Genomic DNA, 20,206 nt, shown 5'->3' with positions numbered 1-20,206 from the left:
TTTAATGAAAATATAATATAAAAAATATTAAATATATGACGTTTAATTTATCATTGCTTTGAGATTGATTAATACATGGATTAACACCCATTAGTGCGAATAAACAAAGAAATTAATAATGACACCGGTGTCTATATTGTCTCTTTTGCAATTTATCGCTTTATTGTTCAATGCGTTTTTATATATATGTTGTTCATATGCATATTTTATGCTACCATTGTACTTTTAAAAGATTTTGTACACATGACAATAAATTACTTTGACCTGACTTTGATTTTAATATGTGTAATTTAGTATTGTCAGTATAGTTTACAAATAAATTAATAAAACGTGAAAATGCTCCTTTTTGCTTTATGGGAACCTTTCTTCATACGTCACGACGTACTTCGAGCTTCATGCGTCATGACGTCACTGCTCCGTGCGCCGGGCAAAATGGCGGCTGTGCAAGATGGGCCGATGGAGCTGGACACCGAGAAAGAAACAAAGCCCGAAATTCTCAGCGATGGTTCAGCAAACCTCTCGGGAAATGCGGGGAGCGGGGTGCTTTCCTCATCGCCCCACGCCGCCGGAGCTCAGAAGCCAGAGGACCAGCAAACTTTGATTGCGGTGCTGCAGTTTCTGAGGCGGAATAAATTGACGGAGTCGGTGGATATCCTAAAGCGTGAAGCCGGTCTCTCGGACGATCAAGAGAACTCAAAGGCTACTGATACCGGAGGGAAGGGTGATGGAGACGCTGGAGATGCAAACGCTTTGCTCAGCCGTGTGTCCATCACATCAGCAACCGCCCCCCAGAGCGCTCCTCTGCCTCTTAAAAGTGAGGTTACCAAACTTCTAATACAATTGCATCAACAATATATACTTCCCTTATTCATAAATAATAGTAGAATTAAGAAATTGCTCTGTTATGATTAACTTTGTGTTTCTTATGCTGACATTTTACCACTACTCGAATTTGCATACAACCTGTTGAATCAGTTGTCTATAATATTATGATGAATACCATCGGTGTTGTGAACACAGTGCTTGTTGACGTGATCAGCCTTCCTCACTTGCAGTAAGATCGTTCAAGTTTTCAATGGTGATTTGACATGTTTACATTCTCGCCTGCAGGTGGGGATGACCAGCCGGATGTCAGAGTTGTGTTGTCAGCATACAGCCAGCAAGGAGAACCACCTCTTTATAAGGTTTACTACAGTGACCTGAAAAAATTCATAGAGTCGGTCCTGGACTGTCACAGGGCCGAGCTGTCCCAACTCTTCTATCCTCTGTTTGTTCACATGTACCTGGAGCTGGTCTACAACAACAACGAGAGCGAAGCCAGGGCTTTCTTCGACAAGTAACTTTGCCTCTTGTCACAACAATTAATAAAAGTATTGTAGACGTAGAGATGTGTACTAGTTTATCGCTGCACTATTAGACTTAGTGTGTCCAAAACTGTAATATGTTAAAATTAGTATCCTGGCCTACTATTTTAAAATCAGGTTAAGGTAAGAAGTTTTAACCAATCATTTTCTCTCTGCTGATAGGTTTAGCGGTGATCAGGAATGCTACTATCAGGACGACCTGCGTGTTCTCTGTGGCCTCACTAAAAAGGAACACATGAAGGGGAACGAGACTCTGCTGGACTTCCGCACCAGCCGCTTCGTGCTCCGGATCTCCCGTGACTCGTACCAGCTGCTGAAGAGGCACCTGCAGGAGAGGCAAAATAACCAGATATGGAACATCATTCAGGAGCACCTGTACATCGACATCTTTGACGGCATGCCCCGCAGCAAGAGTCAGATCGACAGCATGTCCGGCAGTCTCGCCGGAGAGGCCAAGCGAGAGGTTAACAAGGTCAAGGTCAGTCGGGATCGTGGAAGCATGTGAAAGGATTTTTCGCTGATGGAATTTTTGCATATGGATGTATTTGGAAAGAGACTTCCAAATACACGTCTCATAAATTGTGTTGGGTTGTTTGCATGGTGTCAGGTATACTATGGGCTGCTAAAGGAACCAGAGATCGAGGTCCCTCTGGACGATGAAGATGATGAAGCGGAGAACGAGGAAGGAAAGCCCAAGAAGAAGAAAGCTAAGAAGGACAGCTTGGGCTCAAAGAGCAAAAAACAAGATCCCAATGCACCTCAGCAGAACAGGTGTAGATCGCCAGCCCCGTTCCTCAGCCATAAAACCCTTGAAATAGCACTCAATGAAAAAAAGTTGCATTATATAACCTGTTATTTCATTTTAAACAGGATCCCTCTGCCAGAGCTGAAAGACTCAGACAAGCTGGATAAGATCATGTATATGAAGGAGAGCACTAAACGAATCCGACTCAGTCCAGAGAACCTGCCTTCCATTTGTTTCTACACATTCCTCAACGCCTACCAGGCAAGAGATACCTCACGCAATCTTTTTTGAGTCACTTGGTTGTTTGTATTTGCTGTTCATTCATTTTTTCTGTGGTGCTCAGGGTTTGACGGCAGTAGACTTCACAGATGACTCAAGTCTACTAGCGGGAGGGTTTTCCGATTCCACCGTCCGCGTGTGGAGCGTCACACCCAAAAAGTTACGCAAAGTCAAGTCTGCAGCAGGTACACACTTCACCAGTCATTCCCACCAAACCAGAATGTTTTTCGTAGTCATGATTAGTGTTAAATACTGTATCTATATACTGACAGCCCTAAATATCGTATGTCTGTGCTTAATTTCCGTTAACGCTACCATGCTTTGTCTAGAACTGAATCTGATTGATAAGGAGTCCGATGATGTTCTTGAAAGGATCATGGATGAGAAGACAGCCAGTGAGTCTAAGGTCCTCTACGGTCACGGCGGGCCGGTGTACGGTGTCAGCTTTAGCCCGGACAGGTATCGAAAGTCTCCTGATGTAATCATTCAACCTAGAACATTGTATGATTATATAAAAGATGTAGAAAAGTGTACACACAATTCTAAACATGACTTGTGTATTTTACCTTTACATTATGTAGTGTGTTAATATTGTTCATTATCTTTGTTGTTTGTCATTCTTTTAGGAACTATTTGTTATCCAGTTCTGAGGATGGTACAGTCAGGCTGTGGAGTCTGCAGACGTTTACTTGTCTCGTGGGGTATAAAGGACACAATTATCCAGTGTGGGACACTCAGTTTTCACCCTTTGGTTATTATTTTGTGTCTGGAGGACATGATAGAGTTGCACGGTACGGGACTTTTTGAATGAGACATTAATTTATTACATTTTTCCTAACACCTTGCTCTACCAGTTGAGCTACATGCAATTCTTAAATATACGCTAACCCAAAGGCAGCATATCATCGCTGTCCTTCCGAAACCTTGTATGTCCAAATTTGCTGCTTTTTAGGAAATGGAAAGACACTGTAATTTAAAAACAATTAAAGTTGACATGCACTTTTTAATGGTTAGTTTTTACAAAACCCAGTGACAAACGTAGAGGATGAAGTAACGATTTTATGGCAAAAAATAAAAATCGCAAAATGGAGATACAAGGTTTCAGAAAGACAGCAGTGATATCTTGATTTTTCATATTTAATTTACATTTTATTTATTTGAATGACTTTTTCAAGTGATCATTTTGGGGAATAAATATGCTTGTTTAAAAGGGTTAATAATTAAATATCAGAGCTTGATTTGTTTTCCAGCCTCTGGGCGACAGATCATTACCAGCCACTGCGGATATTTGCTGGACATTTAGCTGACGTCACCTGCACACGCTTTCACCCGAACGCTAATTACGTGGCAACAGGCTCCAGCGATCGCACCGTGCGCCTCTGGGATGTCCTGAATGGGAACTGTGTCCGAATTTTCACAGGTCACAAGGTAATGAAGTCTCGCTATTGCATTGGAAACTGTGGAATCCATGCCGTATTATTTTTGTATTGGACAAATCCTAATCGTATCAACTTTATTGATCTCTTCATTGTACAACCCTTTTTACGGCTTTATTCACTTATTGTTCATTAATCTTTTGCGGTAATTAAACATCACTTTTTTTGCAGGGGCCCATCCATTCTCTTGCTTTCTCACCCAATGGAAAGTTCTTGGCGTCTGGCGCAACAGATGGACGAGTACTGCTATGGGATATCGGACACGGGCTGATGATCGGCGAGCTCAAAGGTCACACAGACACGATTTATTCCCTCAGGTTTAGCAGAGATGGAGAAATTCTTGCATCAGGTTAGGACTACTGCAATTACTTCATAAAACCAGGTTTAACATTCAAAGCGAATCAATCTAATGTATTATAAATGGTTCTCTTATTAAAACTTAAACTTTCTGTCTGTCTCAGGATCTATGGATAATACAGTACGACTGTGGGATGCTATGAAGGCTTTTGATGACATAGAGATGGACGATTTCACTGCAGCGACCGGACACATTCACCTATATGATAACTCCCAGGAGCTCCTGCTAGGGTCGTACAATTCTAAATCCACATCTGTCATCCACCTGCACTTCACCAGACGCAACCTGCTGCTGGCCGCAGGGATGTACAACTCCCAGTGATGGAATCAGCTTTTTTTTTAAAGATTTCCAAACATCTCAATGTGAAATTGCTTCAGGCAAAATGAAAAGCTGTGTAATGAGACTCATCACATTCAGGTGTTACTGGTTTGACAGTCAAGGTCAGATTGAATCAGTCATGCACTGAGTGTTTGTATATAAGATACCCGTGAGCAGCCACAAATACCTCTTCTGTCATTTATATCCTGATCCAAGATCAGATTTCATGTAAAACCAAATTAACTGTTTGTACAAGCAAGGATTCTGAGCTTTTATATTTCTTTATTCATCTCTGTAACATGGCCTTTGTGCTTCATATATCTCTGAATGAGGCGGATGATCTAGGATCAGCTCAATTTAAATCATAGACAACATTTGGATGTGACAAAGATACTTGTCCTAGATCAGAATGCCTATACATGAGCACTGTTCTCCTGATCTCTACAAGCTTTTATATTAGTGCTTAAATGTGTAAATAAAACAAGTTTTCTATACAGTGCTGGTGTAAGTGATCTTTTATTCTTTACATAGAACTGAAGTGATAATACAAGGACATCCAGCTTCCCATACCCCTCCGCATATAACAAAAATGTCCTGTAAAGAGACGGTAAAAAAGATGTGTAAGTACAGGAGTGTACGTACGCTATCTTTGGAAAAACAAAAAGCTCTCAAAGTTAACATTGTAGTTAATACTTACTATAAGTTAGCTTTACTTTACTGCCTTCTGCTTCTTGGGCTTCAACTTGAAGAAGAGAATAATGGCAGCAATGCTGGCGTATGTGGCCAACACACACTGGGATCAAAGGGAAAGAATCATAAGTTCACAAAATGATGTCTTGATTAAATACAAAGGCAGTGAACTGTTATTTTAACAAAACCATCACTAAATGCTGACATATTTGATTCAATGACTTACATTCCTCCTGCCAGTAATGGTGTATGAATTGAAGTACTTGGCGATGCCAGTGAACTGATGTTGCGTCCCAGCGTCGTGTCCACCCATGATTATTGTACACGAACTTTTAGACAAACAAGAATATAAAAAGATAATGTTATACAAACCATTATGAAAAGTTACATGGTTAATTTTAGTGTGGGAACATTGACGTAAGGTCACGCAAAGTGCTCGCGAAAAGACCGCACGCATGTTGAGCATATGAAAATAATGCCAAATTGCGTGCGTGTTGAAACATAATTGTAGTTTACTCCTTAAAAAAGTATGTTCACAATTGTATCAATAAGTTTAATTAATTGGAAGCTTTTTAGTCCATTCCCTAAAACAAGCGCCCTTATGGTCAAGGCGACCTCTGGCTGTATTAGGCAGAATTTATTCGTTTTGCAAACAAGACGAAAACAGAAAACGTTTTAAGACAAGAAGGACATAATACATTTATTATTAAAACGTAAAATGTGACTTACCGAGCAAATTCGAGCTCCTCAAATAGACTGGTGCCCTTCAATCGAGAGGCCGGAAAACGAACGCAAATAGGAAATCCCGCCTCGTTTTAGCATGTGTCTGCTGAGCAGCTACGCTACGATTATTGGATTACATTTGCGTCAATCACCTCATTGGCCAAAATGATTCGTTGCTATTGACGTCAATCGAGTGTTCTCGTAATTCTATTGGCTGAATATGTTTTCTTTGGGTATACTTTTGATTCCCACCTCTTGGTGTTTACATCCGGGTCGTAATGATGGCACGCTTGTGAGAGGAACATGTGAGGTTTTCTGCATGAGAATGTTTTAAGATATTTACACTGATCCACGCGTAGTTTTGTGAAGTAAGTGCTGTCGTGCTGCTTTTATTCCTACAATATTTAAACCTAAAGAATATTCTAACGACACTTTGCTACAATTTATATGCTTTCATTGCACAAACTGTGTTCATTCATATCTGTGTGTTTATAGAACATATATAACGATGAAACACTGTTTTTAGCGTCTATGTGTTCTGTTTAGGTTTAAGATTACATTTTTAGATTTTGTTAATCAATGAAACTTACATTTGGGTGGAAGCAATGGAAGCAGATTTCCCTCGAGGTGGCACACAGAAGTCTTCTGTGGACAAATCCGTGAAGTCCCATGAAGTGGACAATCTCTTTCAGGTACCCTTATAAAGATAATAGAAAAGTAGTGACTTTTGTTTATTTAATGATCGCACATGTGTGTAATGAATGCTATGAAATATCTCACAGACACAGGAACCAGTGGTTAAAAAGAAGAGAAAGACTGTGAAACAGGATGATGGGGAGAACTTTAAAAAACACAAAGTGGATGATAGGGGTTTAAAGCTTAATACGGCTGACGGTGTGGAAATTCTTCATTTTCTGGTAAATTACGTGATTTATGCGTATGAATCTGCCTGTATACATGTATATGTGTAAACATTTGACCTTACGATAAAACCAAATACATGTTATTTTCGATTTATTTGTGCACTTCTGTTTTTCTAGAATCTGAAGGTTGGCACTCTGCTGCTTGGCTGTGTAAGGGAAGTGTCAGATTTGGAGGCCGTCGTGGGTCTGCCAAGTGGCCTTGTTGGTTACCTTCCAATCCGTAACATCTGTGACGCTTACACAAAGATCCTTATTGAACAACTGGAGTCTTTAGACAGTTTTGAGGTAACATAGACAAGTGCAAAAACAAGGTGGAAAGCAAAAACATCCATGTGTTGTGTCATGTTAAACAATGTAATACGTTTATGTTTGTCTGTCTTTCATAGGAAGTTGTCACTCTCTCTGAACTTCTGACTCCTGGAACTCTGGTCAGATGTGTTGTATCTTCTTTAAACTCTGTTAATAAGGGCCAGATTAGTCTTAAATTGTCGATCAACCCAAAAGAGGTTAACAAGTGTTTGAGTGCAGCTGCTTTGAAACCTGGAATGGTGAGTTTAGAATATTACACTTATACGCAAATGAAAACGTGTTTGAAAATGTGTTGTGTTAACCGCGCTGGATTATACCGTTTTATTTTAAATTTTGTTAATTTTTGGAATTAGCTTTTATTTTTATCAGGGCTGTTAAACGATTAAACACGATTAATCCAGAATAAACGTTTGTGTTTACCTTATGCCTGTGTACTGTGCATATGTATTTTGTAGTTTTAAATGCACACACGTACACAGACATTTTGCATATATGTATATGTAAACATTTATTGTGTTTTATTGTATTTCTTTCTTAAATATATGTGCGTGCAAAATTAATATTCAGAGTACACAAACATTTATTATGTAAACACATTTATATTCTGTAATTTTTATTTGTAGGTTTCATGTTAATTTTAGTGCAATTTTAAGCAATTTTGATATGTGGTTTTGTTATTTTATTTAACTATATATGTGTAATTTATTTTATTTCTGTTTTAGATTAGTTTATTGTCAGTTCATTATTTTAGTGCCTCAACTTATTTCAGTTTATTGCAATTTATTTCAAATTTTTAAGTTTTTCAAATAACGTTTAGGCCGAGATTTCATTTGATTTCAGCTAACAGAAATTGTTTAATAGTAGTAATAAACAACAGTAACCTTGGGATGATATTACATTTTAAATATGTTTTTTATTAATTAATATGAAAGTAACCAATACCATGAATATTGTGATTAATTAATGCATAACCTCTCAGACCAATACATTGAAAACAATGTTTCAGTGTACTCAAAAATGGAAAAAAGTTATTTAGTGGATTAGTCTGTTACATTTAATGAATAATTGTTTCTTGGGCAGCAAGATCAAAACCATTTGCATATTCTTATATTTCAGACTCTGAGTGGTTGTGTGGAGAGTGTGGAAGATCACGGGTTCCTGGTTGACATTGGAATCAACGGCACTAAAGCTTTCCTGCCCAAGAAGAGTACGTCCACAAAACAAGGTGAGAAATCCCGAAGCACAGATTCATAATTGTGCACTTCATCATTCATATGGAGTCTATAACCGTGCAAATATCAATTATGCCACATGACGTCTATATCAAATTGAGTATCTTGTTTATCTCAGATCTAAAGGTGGGCCAGTATGTATTAAGTCTCATCGAGGAGGTCAAGAACGAAGGACGTGTGGTGCGCTTGTCTCTGAACCCCCAGGCTGTCAATAAGGCTGTCGCAGGGACTCAGCAAGGATGGACTCTAGACAGTCTCCTGCCCGGCCTGCTGATCCGGGTGCACATAAAAAGGGTGAGACTGCAGCACGTGAAGAAATGCTTTTTACTGTCGCAGTTTAGTGCATCAGCGTGTTTATTCCGAGTCACCTGATTTTTTCATTTTAGGTGACTCCTCATGGGCTTGTTGTAGAGTATCTCTCGTCTTTTAGTGGCACGGTTGATTTTTTGCATATTGATCAAGACAAAGCATCCTGCTACAAATCGGGCAATGAGGTAAGAGTCAAGAGCTTTAGAATAACCCTTACAAACTATAAGATTTAATTTTTTTATTATTTAGAATATCATAATTCTTACTGCAGTTTTTTCTCATTTTCAGGTCCTGGCACGGGTTTTGTACATAGAGCCCTCCTCTCGGGCGGTTGCCCTCTCCCTGCGCAGCCATCTCTTGCCACCAGGGGGCAGTGTACTTGGTAACTTCACCAGTGAGCAGATTGGAGAGGTGGTTCAGGGCTGTAAAATGACTGCCGTGCACCATCACTCCGGGGCCTTGATGGAGTTGCCCGACGGTACCAAGGCTTTTGTGCACGTGAGTACGCAAACATCACATCTGATGTTAAGTGTATTCCGAAAGCACATGATCATATATTCGATCTGTATTATTTACATTAACGCATCTCCATTTGGAACATTTCTTCAATCATCATGAATAAAAGCATCTAAATGTTTTTATAGAGAAAAAGAATGAAGGAGCCGAAAGAAGAATTCAACGCGAGTCGTTTGCTGGCCAAGCCCGAACATAATATGAGAATAACAGATTACAGCCCAATGGAGCAAATTCACATGGCTTCACTACGCAAGTGAGTGTCGTCTTTTGTCTGTCATTAAAGGGATACTTCACCAGAAAATGAAAATTCTGTTATCATTTACTTACCTTCGAGTTGTTCTAAATGTGTATACATTTCTTTGTTCTGATGAAAGATATTTGGAATAATGCTTATAACCAAACAGATCTCAACACCTATTGACTCCCATAGCAGGAAAAATAACTTTAGCATTTTTTTTGTTCTGTTGAACACAAAATAAGATATTTTGAAGAATGTAGGACAGCAAACAGTTCTGTATTTTTCCTACTATGGTAGTCAATGGGTGTTGAGATCTGTTTGGTCATAAGCATTCTTCCAAATACCTTTCTCTGTGATCATCAGAACAAAAAAATGTATACAGATTTGGAACAGCTCGAAGGTGAGTAAATGATGACAGAATTTTCATTTTTGGGTGAAGTATCCCTTTAAAACAACAGTTCATATATATGTTTTTTGGGCAATGGGACTTAATGAAAGGGTAAAATCTCTAGAGACTAGAATATCAGTGTTTTGGGGATTTTTTTGCCCATCAAATCGTCTGCTACATAAAAATTGTGAATTTAAACAAGCAATCCAACCCAAACCAATATCTGTCCACAATAATGCACAAATTTCGTGAGACAAGTTATACGTTAAAACATTTTTCTTGTCTTGTTTTGTAGGAGCAACATTGAAGCAACGTTCTTCAGATACCAAGACATCCAAGTGGGGCAAATTATTGAGGTGGGCAACAATACAGAACAAAGATTATTGCATTTATAGAAAATGACAGAAAGTATAAAAAATAATCACACGCTTGTTGGTGTTTCAGGCCACAGTTATCAGTTTGCAGAAACTGGGTATGTTTGTGAGGGTAACAGACCACATCAAAGGAATGATACCCAGAAATCACCTGGCTGACGTGGTCCTGACAAACCCAGAGAAAAAGTTTCACGAGGGCATGAAACTCAAGTGCAGGGTGAGAGTCGTTTGTTCAGTTTCTCCTTTAAACGGAGCTTTCGTGACCTGTGGTTGTTATGGTTCTAATTTACTCATATTTTTTTGTATCTATTGTATTCAATTATTATTTTGTTCGTATTTTCTATATATTATTGATTTAGGTCTTATCAGTGGATGAAGCTAATAAGCGGCTACTCCTGACCAGAAAAAAGGCCCTGATCGAGTCCAGGCTCCCCATCATCCAGTCATACTCTGATGCCAGGGTGGGCCGCGTCGCTCATGGCTCCATTATGTGCGTGAAGAAGTATGGCTGCATTGTGCGGTTTTACGGGGAAGTGAAAGGCTTGGTTCCTGTGCAGGAGATGTCAACCGAGCATGTGACCGATCCAGAAGATCTCTTCTTTGTTGGCCAGGTCAGAGACGTCATGCACAGTGGTTTGATTTGCACTTGCCGGTATCTTAACCTTTTACACTCTGGACACTTTTGACCCACATTTTAATAATGGGATTTTGGACCCTTATCTGAGTTCAAGGGTTAGTTTTTCTGTCATGTTTATTCACCTTCATGTCGTTCAAAACCTGTATGTCACTCTTTCTTCAGTGGAAGATATTTTGAGAAATGTCTCAGTGGTTTTGTGTCCATATAGTGGAAGTCAATGTTGTTTGGTTACCAACGTTCTTCAAAATGGTTTCTTTTTAACTTTCTGCTTAAGAAGGAAAGTTATACAGGTTTGGAATGACACGAGGGAAAGTAAAGAATTATTAATTCCACATTTTTGTCTTAATATAATTTTATCTTTAGGTCACATTAGTTTACACTTTGGATCATTCTTTTTTTTGCAGGTTGTCAAAGCCAAAGTGATAAAGTGTAATGCAGAAAGTGAGAAACTGGTCTTGTCTTTCAAAGCCGTAACTGAAGTTGATGTAATACAGACACAGACTGCTCAGTTTGACTTTGAGATTGGAAAGGTAATTTAACAGAAACCATTTTTATCCTTTGTTTCTTCTTTTTTTAAAGCGGCAAACCACAAATTCTTTCAGATATGTTCTCTTTAGTTGTTGCATCTTTGTTTTTTAATTTTGTTTAGACGGTTGATGTAAGAGTCAGCAGAAAAGTCCTGGATGGCCTCGAGGTCTCCGTTCTACCTGAGGAGATCCCAGCTTTCCTTCCCACGGTACATCTGTCTGATCATGTGACCAACTGCCTTCTCCTGTGGGATGCGCTGGAGGAGGGGGACAACATCTCAGACGTAGTTTGTCTCAACAAGAACAAGAGGGGCATTGTATCCTTACAGAACTTTTCCTATAACTCATTGTTAAAGGGACAGTTCACCCAAAAATAAAAAATCTGTTATTTATTCGCCCTCACGTCAGTCAAAGCCTGTGTATGACTCTTTCTTCTGTGGAACACAAAAGAAGATATTTTGAGAAGTGTCTTAGTGGTTTTGTGTCCATACAATGGAAGTCAATGGGGGTCAATGTGGTTTGGTTACCGACGTTCTTCAAAATATCTACTCAATATACTACCGAGTCCATTGGGTGTCTTTTGAATTTTAGGGTGAAATCCAACTCAATTCGGTTATTTTACTTAACCTAGAATCTCTTCAGAATCTCACTAAGAAACCTTCACTGAAGGCCTGTCTGGAGGATGGAAACGTCCCTACAGGGTTCTCCGAGCTGCAGGTGGGGATGCAGATGGTGGGCTGGGTGAAGAACATCATGCCTTACGGAGTCTTCATCGACTTTCCTCGCGGACTCTTCGGCCTTGCCCCTAAAGCTGTACGTCGATCTTTTTGCCACCTGATTGGTCGGAAAGCAACACAAAGCGAGTGTTGTAGAATTCATGTGATATTTTGCTGTCATCGTAGGCCATGTGCGAGCAGTTCATCACAGACACATCCAACGTCTTCACGATTGGCCAGACGGTGGTTGCCAAGGTGACCAATCTGGACGAGGAGAAGAACAGGTTTCTGGTCAGTCTGAAGGTGTCGGAATTGAATCTCTCTGAGGAAGACGCCCATGCCAGACTGATCCAGGGTCAGAAGGAGAGGAAGGCCATCATTGAGATGGTGACATGCAGAGGTACAGGTTCCAGACATGGGGATGATCGCTTTTGTCTGGAACACACCCTAAGAATTTCCTCAAATTTTTCTCTGTAAGGTGAATCTGACCTTCTGGAGCAGCTCTCATCTGTATCAGTCGGAGATAAAATTAAGATGGTCGTGGAAGATGTCAAAGAGGACGGAACGGTCACGCTGACCTCCGATCGGCTCAGCGAGGCCATCGTATTGGCCTCCAAACATCACACGACAGGTGAGGACTGGTCAATAGCAGTGATCGTGAAATGCAAGGTTGCTGATTTGAAAAAGGCACTTAATGACTTTTAGGACATCAGTGGTTGTGTGTAAGTTTGTGATGGACGTGTTCATAAGTTCCCACGTGATCATATTTGTGCAAATCTTTCAGGAGTGAATACGACTCCAGGTTGCAAACTCACGGCTGTGGTGCTTCACGTCGACCCTTTGAAATCACAAGTACTTGTGTCGCTGTTGCCGACATTGACCAGAAAGAGAAAATCTGTAAGTTGTGATCATTTATTCCCCCTCCTGACGTTCAAAACCTATTTTCACAAAAGAAGATATTTTGAGAAATATGGTTTTGTGGTCATACGATGGAAGTCAATGGAGTCCAGTGTTGTTTGGCTACCAACATTCTTCAAAATATCGTCGTCTATCCCTTCAAATGTACTTTTATTGTGTTGTTTTCCCTCAGCTGAGTAACGACTCGGAACACGCCGCCACAATCCAATACATTGACAAAGACTTTGCTGTCGTCTCATTGGGTGATACGGGTCACCTGACCATCATTCCCGCTAAGACACAATTAAATGACGTCGTCGATTTGGAATCGTTTTCCGTTGGGTCCTGTCTGAATGTGATTGTGAAGGACCCGAGCAGAGAGGAATTGGGTGGGCTTCCTCTCGTGGCTTGCAAAGGCCAGGACCAGCAGGTCAAATCGAAGAGCAAAGCGCAAATGCACAGTCTTGGGGTGATGGTGACTGCCAAAGTCACAAAGTTGAAACCCTTGGGCGTGCTCGTGATGTTGCCGTCAGGGACCACGGGTCACATCCATGTGTCTGAGATAGAGGAGTCGCCTGTTGTCGGCAGCCTTCCGACATCGTCCCTGAAGGTCGGGGCGGAGGTCCAAGCCAAAGTGATCGGAGGACACACAGTTCGTGGAAACAGGTAAATGCGTTTACGCTATGTTGTCCCATCAAAGAAGTTTAATGTCATCACAAAAATTGGGGAAATATCGGTGATTCAGTTCTGTAGTTCATTTGGGACTATGCAGGGATTCATTTTGGTACATTTTGTATTTCAACTTCTTTTGATTTTAATTTAAGATTTTCTTCTCAACAGGTTCCTGCCGGTCACCCACCCCAACTTTAAGTTGGCTCTTCCTGAACTTACAATATTGCCAAGGTACATGTTGTACATACGTTTGCTCTTGTTACATTAATTCTGTGGTAGTCCAAGGATGTCATCTGGTACTGACCCTTAAAAAAAACATTTAAGAGCTGTATATCTTGCGGAACACAAAAGAAAATATTTTTCTCAGTAATTTTGTGTCCATACAATGAAAGGCAATGGGGGCCGATATTGTTTGGTTACAAACATTCTTCAAAATATCTTCTTTTGTGTTCTGCAGAGGAAAGAAAGTCATACAGGTTTGGAATGACTTGAGGGTGAATAAATTATGAAAGAATTTATTTTAACGTTTTAGAGAAATGTCCTTAAACTCACTTATCTTTCTCAGGAAACTGGAAGGCGGTTCCATGCAGACAGTTGACAAACTGAAGCACTACAAACCCGGCCACGAGGTCATCTGCTTCCCCTCAAAGGTAACTGTTGTGGTCGTAAAAGGAACGTAATATCCATTCGGCAAAAGCTTTTTAAGTAACGTTTTGATTTTTTGAATAGTACGACAAACAATTGAAATGCCTAGAAGTTCACGTGAAGTCCAACATCATGGGTACCGTTGAGCTGTTGGCCATGATAAGCAAACCTGGGGTAAGTCTTCAGAACAAAGGATTTTGTACGTTTTTATGTCCACCAAGTGCACATGTTTTTGTAAATGTGATTCTGAAATCTAATGAAGTGCATATATTAGTAAATTAGAGGTGAGGTGAAGTGAAAAGCAAACGAGCGTTAACTCTTCATTTGTTTCCCACAGCAAGCGAATAACCCACAGAAGCTCTTTAAACCTGGCCAGGCCGTTTTAGCAAAGGTTGTTGGGAATAATCCAAGCAGGACTGGTCAACTTTCCCTGTCACTCACAGGTAACGTGTATACATGAAAATTGTAGATGCCTGTTTTCAAGCCCAGCTATCATTTTCTCAAGTCAAGCTACGGTTGGTCGCGCTCCTGCCCCTGTGACGCACGTTGAGGTCTTCCCCCGGGTCTGTTTAGCGTTTCCTGTGTGTGTCATTACTGTAGGGATATACAAGCTAGAGCAGGGATCGGTCACCATGGGGATGGTTTGGAAAATCGAGCCTCACCGGGGACTGTTTGTCAAACTTCCGTTTGGGAATTCGGGTCTTGTGTCGTTGATGGATCTCTCCGACGAGTACTCGGACAACCCACTGGAGCCTTACAAAGAGGGCCAAGTGATCCGGTGAGTCGAGTGAAAACATGACCTAGATAAAAGTCTATTTTAGTATTTATATTATGTGTTATATTATATTACGATGTAATTATATTATAATATATTAATTATATTACAGTGTATTTATGTTTAAATTTTACTTCATTTATCTCTTTTTATTATTATTTAGGTTAGATGTGCAGTGGAAATGTTGTGATTGCGTTTGTTTATGTTTTGTCCAGGTGCTGTATTATCGGGGAAGAAAAGGGACATTTCAATGTTTCGCTACGTACTTCCAGGTATACAAAAGATCATAATTTTATTTATAATTCTTTTTCATTAATTTCAGTTATTTAATTTGAGTAAATCGACTTAAAATTTAGATTTCTATTTGTGCATTTATGCCATTTAATAAATAACCATTGTTTTTGCAGAACAAATAAGGTTCAGCAGGAGAAAGTTACAGACCCAGAAATTCAGTCCATTTCTGACATAAAAGAGGGTCAGATTGTCAGAGGATATGTGAAAACTGTTGGGGTTTCGGGCATATTTGTGAGGTAAACTGTCTGCCGGTGCCACTATGTCAATTAAGCTGTTTTAGTCTCTTTAAAGGAGTAGTTCAAATTCAAAATGAATGTCATTATTTACTCAGCCTCTTGTAATTTCAAACCTGTATGACTTTCTTTCTTCTGAAGAACACAAAAGAAGATATTTTGAAGAATGTTGTTAACAGCCCCCCATTCACTTGCATTGGTTTCAATAGAAGTAAAGGGGGGGCTGTGCTGTTCTGTTACCAACAATTTTCAAAATATCTTCTTTTGAGTTCTGCAGAAGAAAGAAAGTCATACAGGTTTGAAATGACAAGAAGGCGTGTAAATTATTTTCACTTTTGAAGGTGAACTACTCCTTTTATTGTATTAAAATTATTAGTTTTTACTTTTAAAGGTTGTCAAGGTCCCTAGAGGGGAGAGTTCAGTTACAACACGCTACGAAATACTACATAAATAAGCCGGAGGTGATATCCAAACACGTTACCCAGAATGCATTGGTTACTGCCAAGGTTCTCAGGTAAGCACAGCACAAGTGGCATAAGTGTATTGGTTTAAAAATATTTTTAAAGGCGCTGTGTGTCATTTTTTACAGAAATGCAATATAATCTACATAACTATGTATTCAGAGGTGTATAAACACCTTACATAATGAAGCGTTATGTTTTTATTACCTTAGAATGAGCTATTTCTATCTACATACACCGCGGGTCCCCTTGCATAGAATTCGCCATGTTGTTTCTACAGTAGCCCTAAACGGACAAACTGTTCTACAGAGCGTGTTTCGTAAACATATTATCTCCTGTGGCAAAAAAGTGAAAACGTGACGACATCTTAGTCCTGTGTCAGCCACCGTAGTGCTTCGAAAGGGATGGGGTGGAGTGAGCCGTTGGTTGCAATTCACAACCTCACCACTAGATGCCGCTAAATTTCATCCACTGGACCCTTGGTTACTCTGTGATCTAACTAGTATAAGGTTATAAGTACTGTAAAAAAAATAAAGACAGAAATGCATTTAAAAACAGATGAAATATACTTTGTAACGCTGACGTAAAAATACTGTAAAACTATCAGCAGCTGTGATGTTTATTTTCTGTGGAATTTGGATGTTTTGTTGTATTATGTGACTAAACATAGATGTTTCTGTCTCATTCAGCGTGGACACAGAGAACATCCACGTGTCCCTGTCACTGCTCACAAAAGACACCGGGAAATCGGATATTCTCCCAGAATCCCTCAAACTGCCATCGCGTCTGCCGGAAGACAAAAAGAAGACGCACAACCGAACCAAGAGGAAGCGTGTGTCCTCTGAGAGCCAGGTGTGTGGTTGTGTATTTGTTTGTGCGATTTAAATTGAAAGATGGCACTGATTGTGTGTCCTCCCTGTAGCAACAAGATGAAAAGAAACATGGGAAAAAGGCGAAAAAGAATAAGGCTAGCACAGTGACGGAGGAACGCGTAGATAAGAAGAAAGCAAAAAAAGAAGACAGTGATAGCGGCGTGGAGGTGTTCTTCAGAGAGGAAGACGATGACGAACCGAATAAAGAGTGTGAGAAGAAGGTAAGGATGGAGATTGTTTTGTTTTCAGACCTCTGATGGGACAACGCGGTGTCATGTGTGATGTGGCTATTGATGTTCAGAATCCAAAGGAACCCGAGCGGCTGCAGATATCATGGGACTTCTCCTGGGACACTACGCTGAGCTCTTTAACTCCCGCAGCCGTGGACCAGGTATACGAGTCCAGCGAAGATGAGGAGGAAGACCAGAGCAAGGTGAACGCACACGCACGTTATGTTGCATTTTTGCGTTTACGCACTAGTTGCCCATAAATTACTATTAAAAACTACTTTTGTTATTTTCATCCAATCAAAAACAGCCTGTGAAGAAGACTCGTAAAGAGCTCCAGCAGGAGCAGCAGAATGCAGAACAGCAGCTCAGCAAGCTGGAGGCGGAGCTTATGGACCCGTCGGTTCGGCCGGACAACGCCACAGCGTTTGAGCGCCTGCTCCTCTCGTCCCCGGACAGCTCGTTCCTCTGGCTGCAGTACATGGCCTTTCATCTGCAGGCCACACAGATCGAGCAGGCGCGAGCTGTCGCTGAGAGAGCCCTCAAAACCATCTCCTTCAGGTGAAATGAGAGACGGCTGGAATTTACATATACGCATTTGGTTTGAATTGCTGTTTTAAATTGTAATTTTTGAGCCTTTGATTAACATGTATCAACCTTTCTCCATTGTGTGTGTGCGTAGAGAGGAGCAGGAGAAGCTGAACATTTGGGTGGCCATGCTGAACCTGGAGAACATGTACGGCACCGAGGAGAGTTTGCAGAAGGTTTTCGAGCGCGCCATTCAGTACTGCGAACCCCTGCCTGTTTACCAGCAGCTAGCCGACATTTACGCCAAGTCAGACAAGCTCAAAGTGAGAATTACCTCTGATCGTTTGAGATCTCCTTGGATGTTAGTAGGGATGTACTGATATATCCTGTGTTGTCAATCTAATTTATATGAGTAAATTATTATATAACTAACTGTATCTGCATTGTATCTCTCTACAAGTATCGATTACAGGATAGCCGTTTCCCATTACGGCTGATACTTAATACAATAGCTGTTAAGAGCTGGAAGAGAGCTGATGGTTTCTAACAAATCTGATTGTAGATGAGAAGTGGTGTCATTGTTGTCTTGTGTAATCTCTGTGTAGGAAGCGGAGAGTCTTTATAAAAGCATGGTGAAGCGCTTCAGGCAAGAGAAAGCTGTGTATGAGAGTTACGGCAACTTTCTGCTGCGGCAGGGTCAGAGCAATGCTGCTAATGCCCTCCTGCAGAGGGCGCTGCAGAGTCTGTCCAATAAAGATCGTAAGTGCCTGTAAACTGTATACGTTTTTTACCTAAACAACCTTTTGAGTTTATGGTCACTTGACTGAAATATTTTTAAAGATCTACCACTTTTGAAGCTATGTCTGAATGTTTGATATTAGTTGTGTGGAGAGAACATAATTTCGCGCATACGTATCAATTTCTTAGATTACATTTTTTTATTCAGCAAATAAATTTTTTATTTATTGATGACTTGGACTGAAACTCGGGTTGAAACAGCGAAGAGTGACTAACAGGAGGATGATAACATGTAACGGTTTCAAGTTATTATTAAGTTATATATGTGGAAAAATAGTGGATCGAGATTAAATGGTCGTAAACGTTTATATGGTAGTGTATGTTAGAGACATTATATATATTATATTGGCTTTAGGGCTGTCAAACTTTTAAATGCGATAAATTGCATCCAAGTGTGTGTTTACATAATATGTCTGTGTACTGTGCATATTAATTTTGTATTAATAAACACATTCACATGCATGCATATATTAAATTAAAAAAGATATATATTTATATATGTAAATTATTGGTAAATAATCATATATACCTATATATATATATATATATATATATATATATCATGTAAATATTTCCTTAATATGTATACGTGTATGTGTTTATAATACAAAACTAATATACACAGTACACAGACATATTATGTAAACACAAACTTTTATTCTGGATATGTGATTAATCGTTTGGCAGCCCTAATTGGCCTATAATTATATATTTTAATGATCAAGAGTTTTTTTGTTTTTGGTATGTTATAGACAAGCAATTTGAATAGCTCATTCTTTGCCGTCTTTCCAGATGTCGACTTGATCACCAAGTTTGCCCGTCTTGAGTTCCAGTACGGGAACACCGAGAGAGCCAAATCCATGTTTGACAAGGTCCTCGGAACCTACTCCAAACGTACTGACCTGTGGTCAGTGTTCATAGACCTGATGGTGAAGCATGGCTCTCAGAAGGAAGTGAGGTAAAGTAGAAATAAATTTGAGGATTTTACTGTATGGTGGCCTATTAAATCCATGTAATCAGATTAGCTGTTTTTTTGTGCTGTCGTATGCAGAATATATTTTTTGCGAATCCTGAAGTCTGATTTAAATTCAGATTTGTGTGTGAACGCACTATACGTAATGCGACACATTGTCCTGTGCATTTCAGGGAGATTTTCGATCGTGTGATTCACCTGAGCGTGTCGGTGAAGAAGATCAAGTTCTTCTTTAAGCGTTACCTGGAGTACGAGAAGAAACATGGCACACCCGAGAGCATCCAGGCGGTCAAACAGAAAGCTCTGGAATATGTGGAGTCTAAAGGAGCGGACGCCGCCAGCTAGAAACAGAACTGATGTGTAGAAAACTGGTGTATTATTCAGATCAGAATCTTCGGGACGAATTGTTTCCCATTATTTCAATGTCGTCTGCTTTTGAACCTTTGGCTGTTTTTGGACACACCTTTTTGTGTTTTGGAACCATTGGCCAGATTTCCTGAAGTAGTTATCTCAAATTAAATTGGTATAGACATGCAGATCAGTGAATAACTAACGTATTATTTATAATGCATATTATGCCTGGTATGGTAAATGTCATTGTTTAATCGAAGTTTCTGGATCAATTCCCGAGTCTTCTTGGATATCAAGTGACTCTTTAAGTAGCCAATGTTTTGATAAATGATTCTTATGAGGATTGCTGTAATGATACCGAAGGCATTCAAGTTTTGTAATAAAAAGTATGCTTTCCA

General features: G+C 39.9%; 3 protein-coding genes across 4 annotated transcripts; 2 read left to right on the top strand and 1 right to left on the bottom strand.

The window, feature by feature from the left end:
- Nucleotides 1–413: 413 nt before the first annotated feature.
- Nucleotides 414–4,889, top strand: taf5 (TAF5 RNA polymerase II, TATA box binding protein (TBP)-associated factor). The gene is made up of 11 exons (XM_057331472.1): nucleotides 414–814; nucleotides 1,111–1,336; nucleotides 1,527–1,842; nucleotides 1,972–2,135; nucleotides 2,235–2,370; nucleotides 2,453–2,573; nucleotides 2,718–2,847; nucleotides 3,015–3,179; nucleotides 3,639–3,816; nucleotides 3,996–4,173; nucleotides 4,286–4,889. The coding sequence occupies exons 1-11, from the start codon at nucleotides 433–435 to the stop codon at nucleotides 4,501–4,503; spliced, it is 2,214 nt and encodes a 737-aa protein (XP_057187455.1). The 5' UTR covers nucleotides 414–432; the 3' UTR covers nucleotides 4,504–4,889.
- Nucleotides 4,890–5,000: 111 nt separating this feature from the next.
- Nucleotides 5,001–6,028, bottom strand: atp5md (ATP synthase membrane subunit k). Its single transcript, XM_057331473.1, has 4 exons — nucleotides 5,920–6,028; nucleotides 5,417–5,519; nucleotides 5,198–5,293; nucleotides 5,001–5,094 (listed from the first exon to the last, which is right to left on the bottom strand). The coding sequence occupies exons 2-3, from the start codon at nucleotides 5,501–5,503 to the stop codon at nucleotides 5,210–5,212; spliced, it is 171 nt and encodes a 56-aa protein (XP_057187456.1). The 5' UTR covers nucleotides 5,504–5,519; nucleotides 5,920–6,028; the 3' UTR covers nucleotides 5,001–5,094; nucleotides 5,198–5,209.
- A 145-nt stretch (nucleotides 6,029–6,173) lies between these two features.
- Nucleotides 6,174–20,085, top strand: pdcd11 (programmed cell death 11). Of its 2 annotated transcripts, none has more exons than XM_057331365.1 (36): nucleotides 6,174–6,281; nucleotides 6,517–6,605; nucleotides 6,696–6,830; nucleotides 6,954–7,121; nucleotides 7,223–7,384; nucleotides 8,262–8,370; nucleotides 8,496–8,671; nucleotides 8,764–8,871; nucleotides 8,975–9,184; nucleotides 9,331–9,455; nucleotides 10,124–10,184; nucleotides 10,273–10,419; nucleotides 10,562–10,813; nucleotides 11,244–11,369; nucleotides 11,489–11,683; nucleotides 12,009–12,179; nucleotides 12,269–12,482; nucleotides 12,561–12,713; nucleotides 12,867–12,979; nucleotides 13,173–13,645; nucleotides 13,820–13,882; nucleotides 14,217–14,301; nucleotides 14,381–14,470; nucleotides 14,634–14,739; nucleotides 14,897–15,074; nucleotides 15,287–15,343; nucleotides 15,479–15,601; nucleotides 15,990–16,112; nucleotides 16,749–16,911; nucleotides 16,982–17,152; nucleotides 17,233–17,364; nucleotides 17,469–17,719; nucleotides 17,841–18,009; nucleotides 18,292–18,445; nucleotides 19,277–19,442; nucleotides 19,631–20,085. In XM_057331365.1, the coding sequence occupies exons 2-36, from the start codon at nucleotides 6,519–6,521 to the stop codon at nucleotides 19,800–19,802; spliced, it is 5,388 nt and encodes a 1,795-aa protein (XP_057187348.1). In that variant the 5' UTR covers nucleotides 6,174–6,281; nucleotides 6,517–6,518; the 3' UTR covers nucleotides 19,803–20,085. The 2 variants fall into 2 exon arrangements, with proteins under 2 accessions (XP_057187348.1, XP_057187347.1); XM_057331364.1 differs by having other exon boundaries at nucleotides 6,182–6,281; nucleotides 6,460–6,605.
- The last annotated feature ends 121 nt before the right edge of the window (nucleotides 20,086–20,206 follow it).

The sequence above is a fragment of the Triplophysa rosa genome, linkage group LG4 (assembly GCF_024868665.1).
Source record: "Triplophysa rosa linkage group LG4, Trosa_1v2, whole genome shotgun sequence".
Taxonomy (NCBI): Eukaryota; Metazoa; Chordata; class Actinopteri; order Cypriniformes; family Nemacheilidae; genus Triplophysa; species Triplophysa rosa.
The sequence above is the reverse complement of the archived record's forward strand: the minus strand, read 5'-3'. Positions and strand labels throughout refer to the sequence as shown.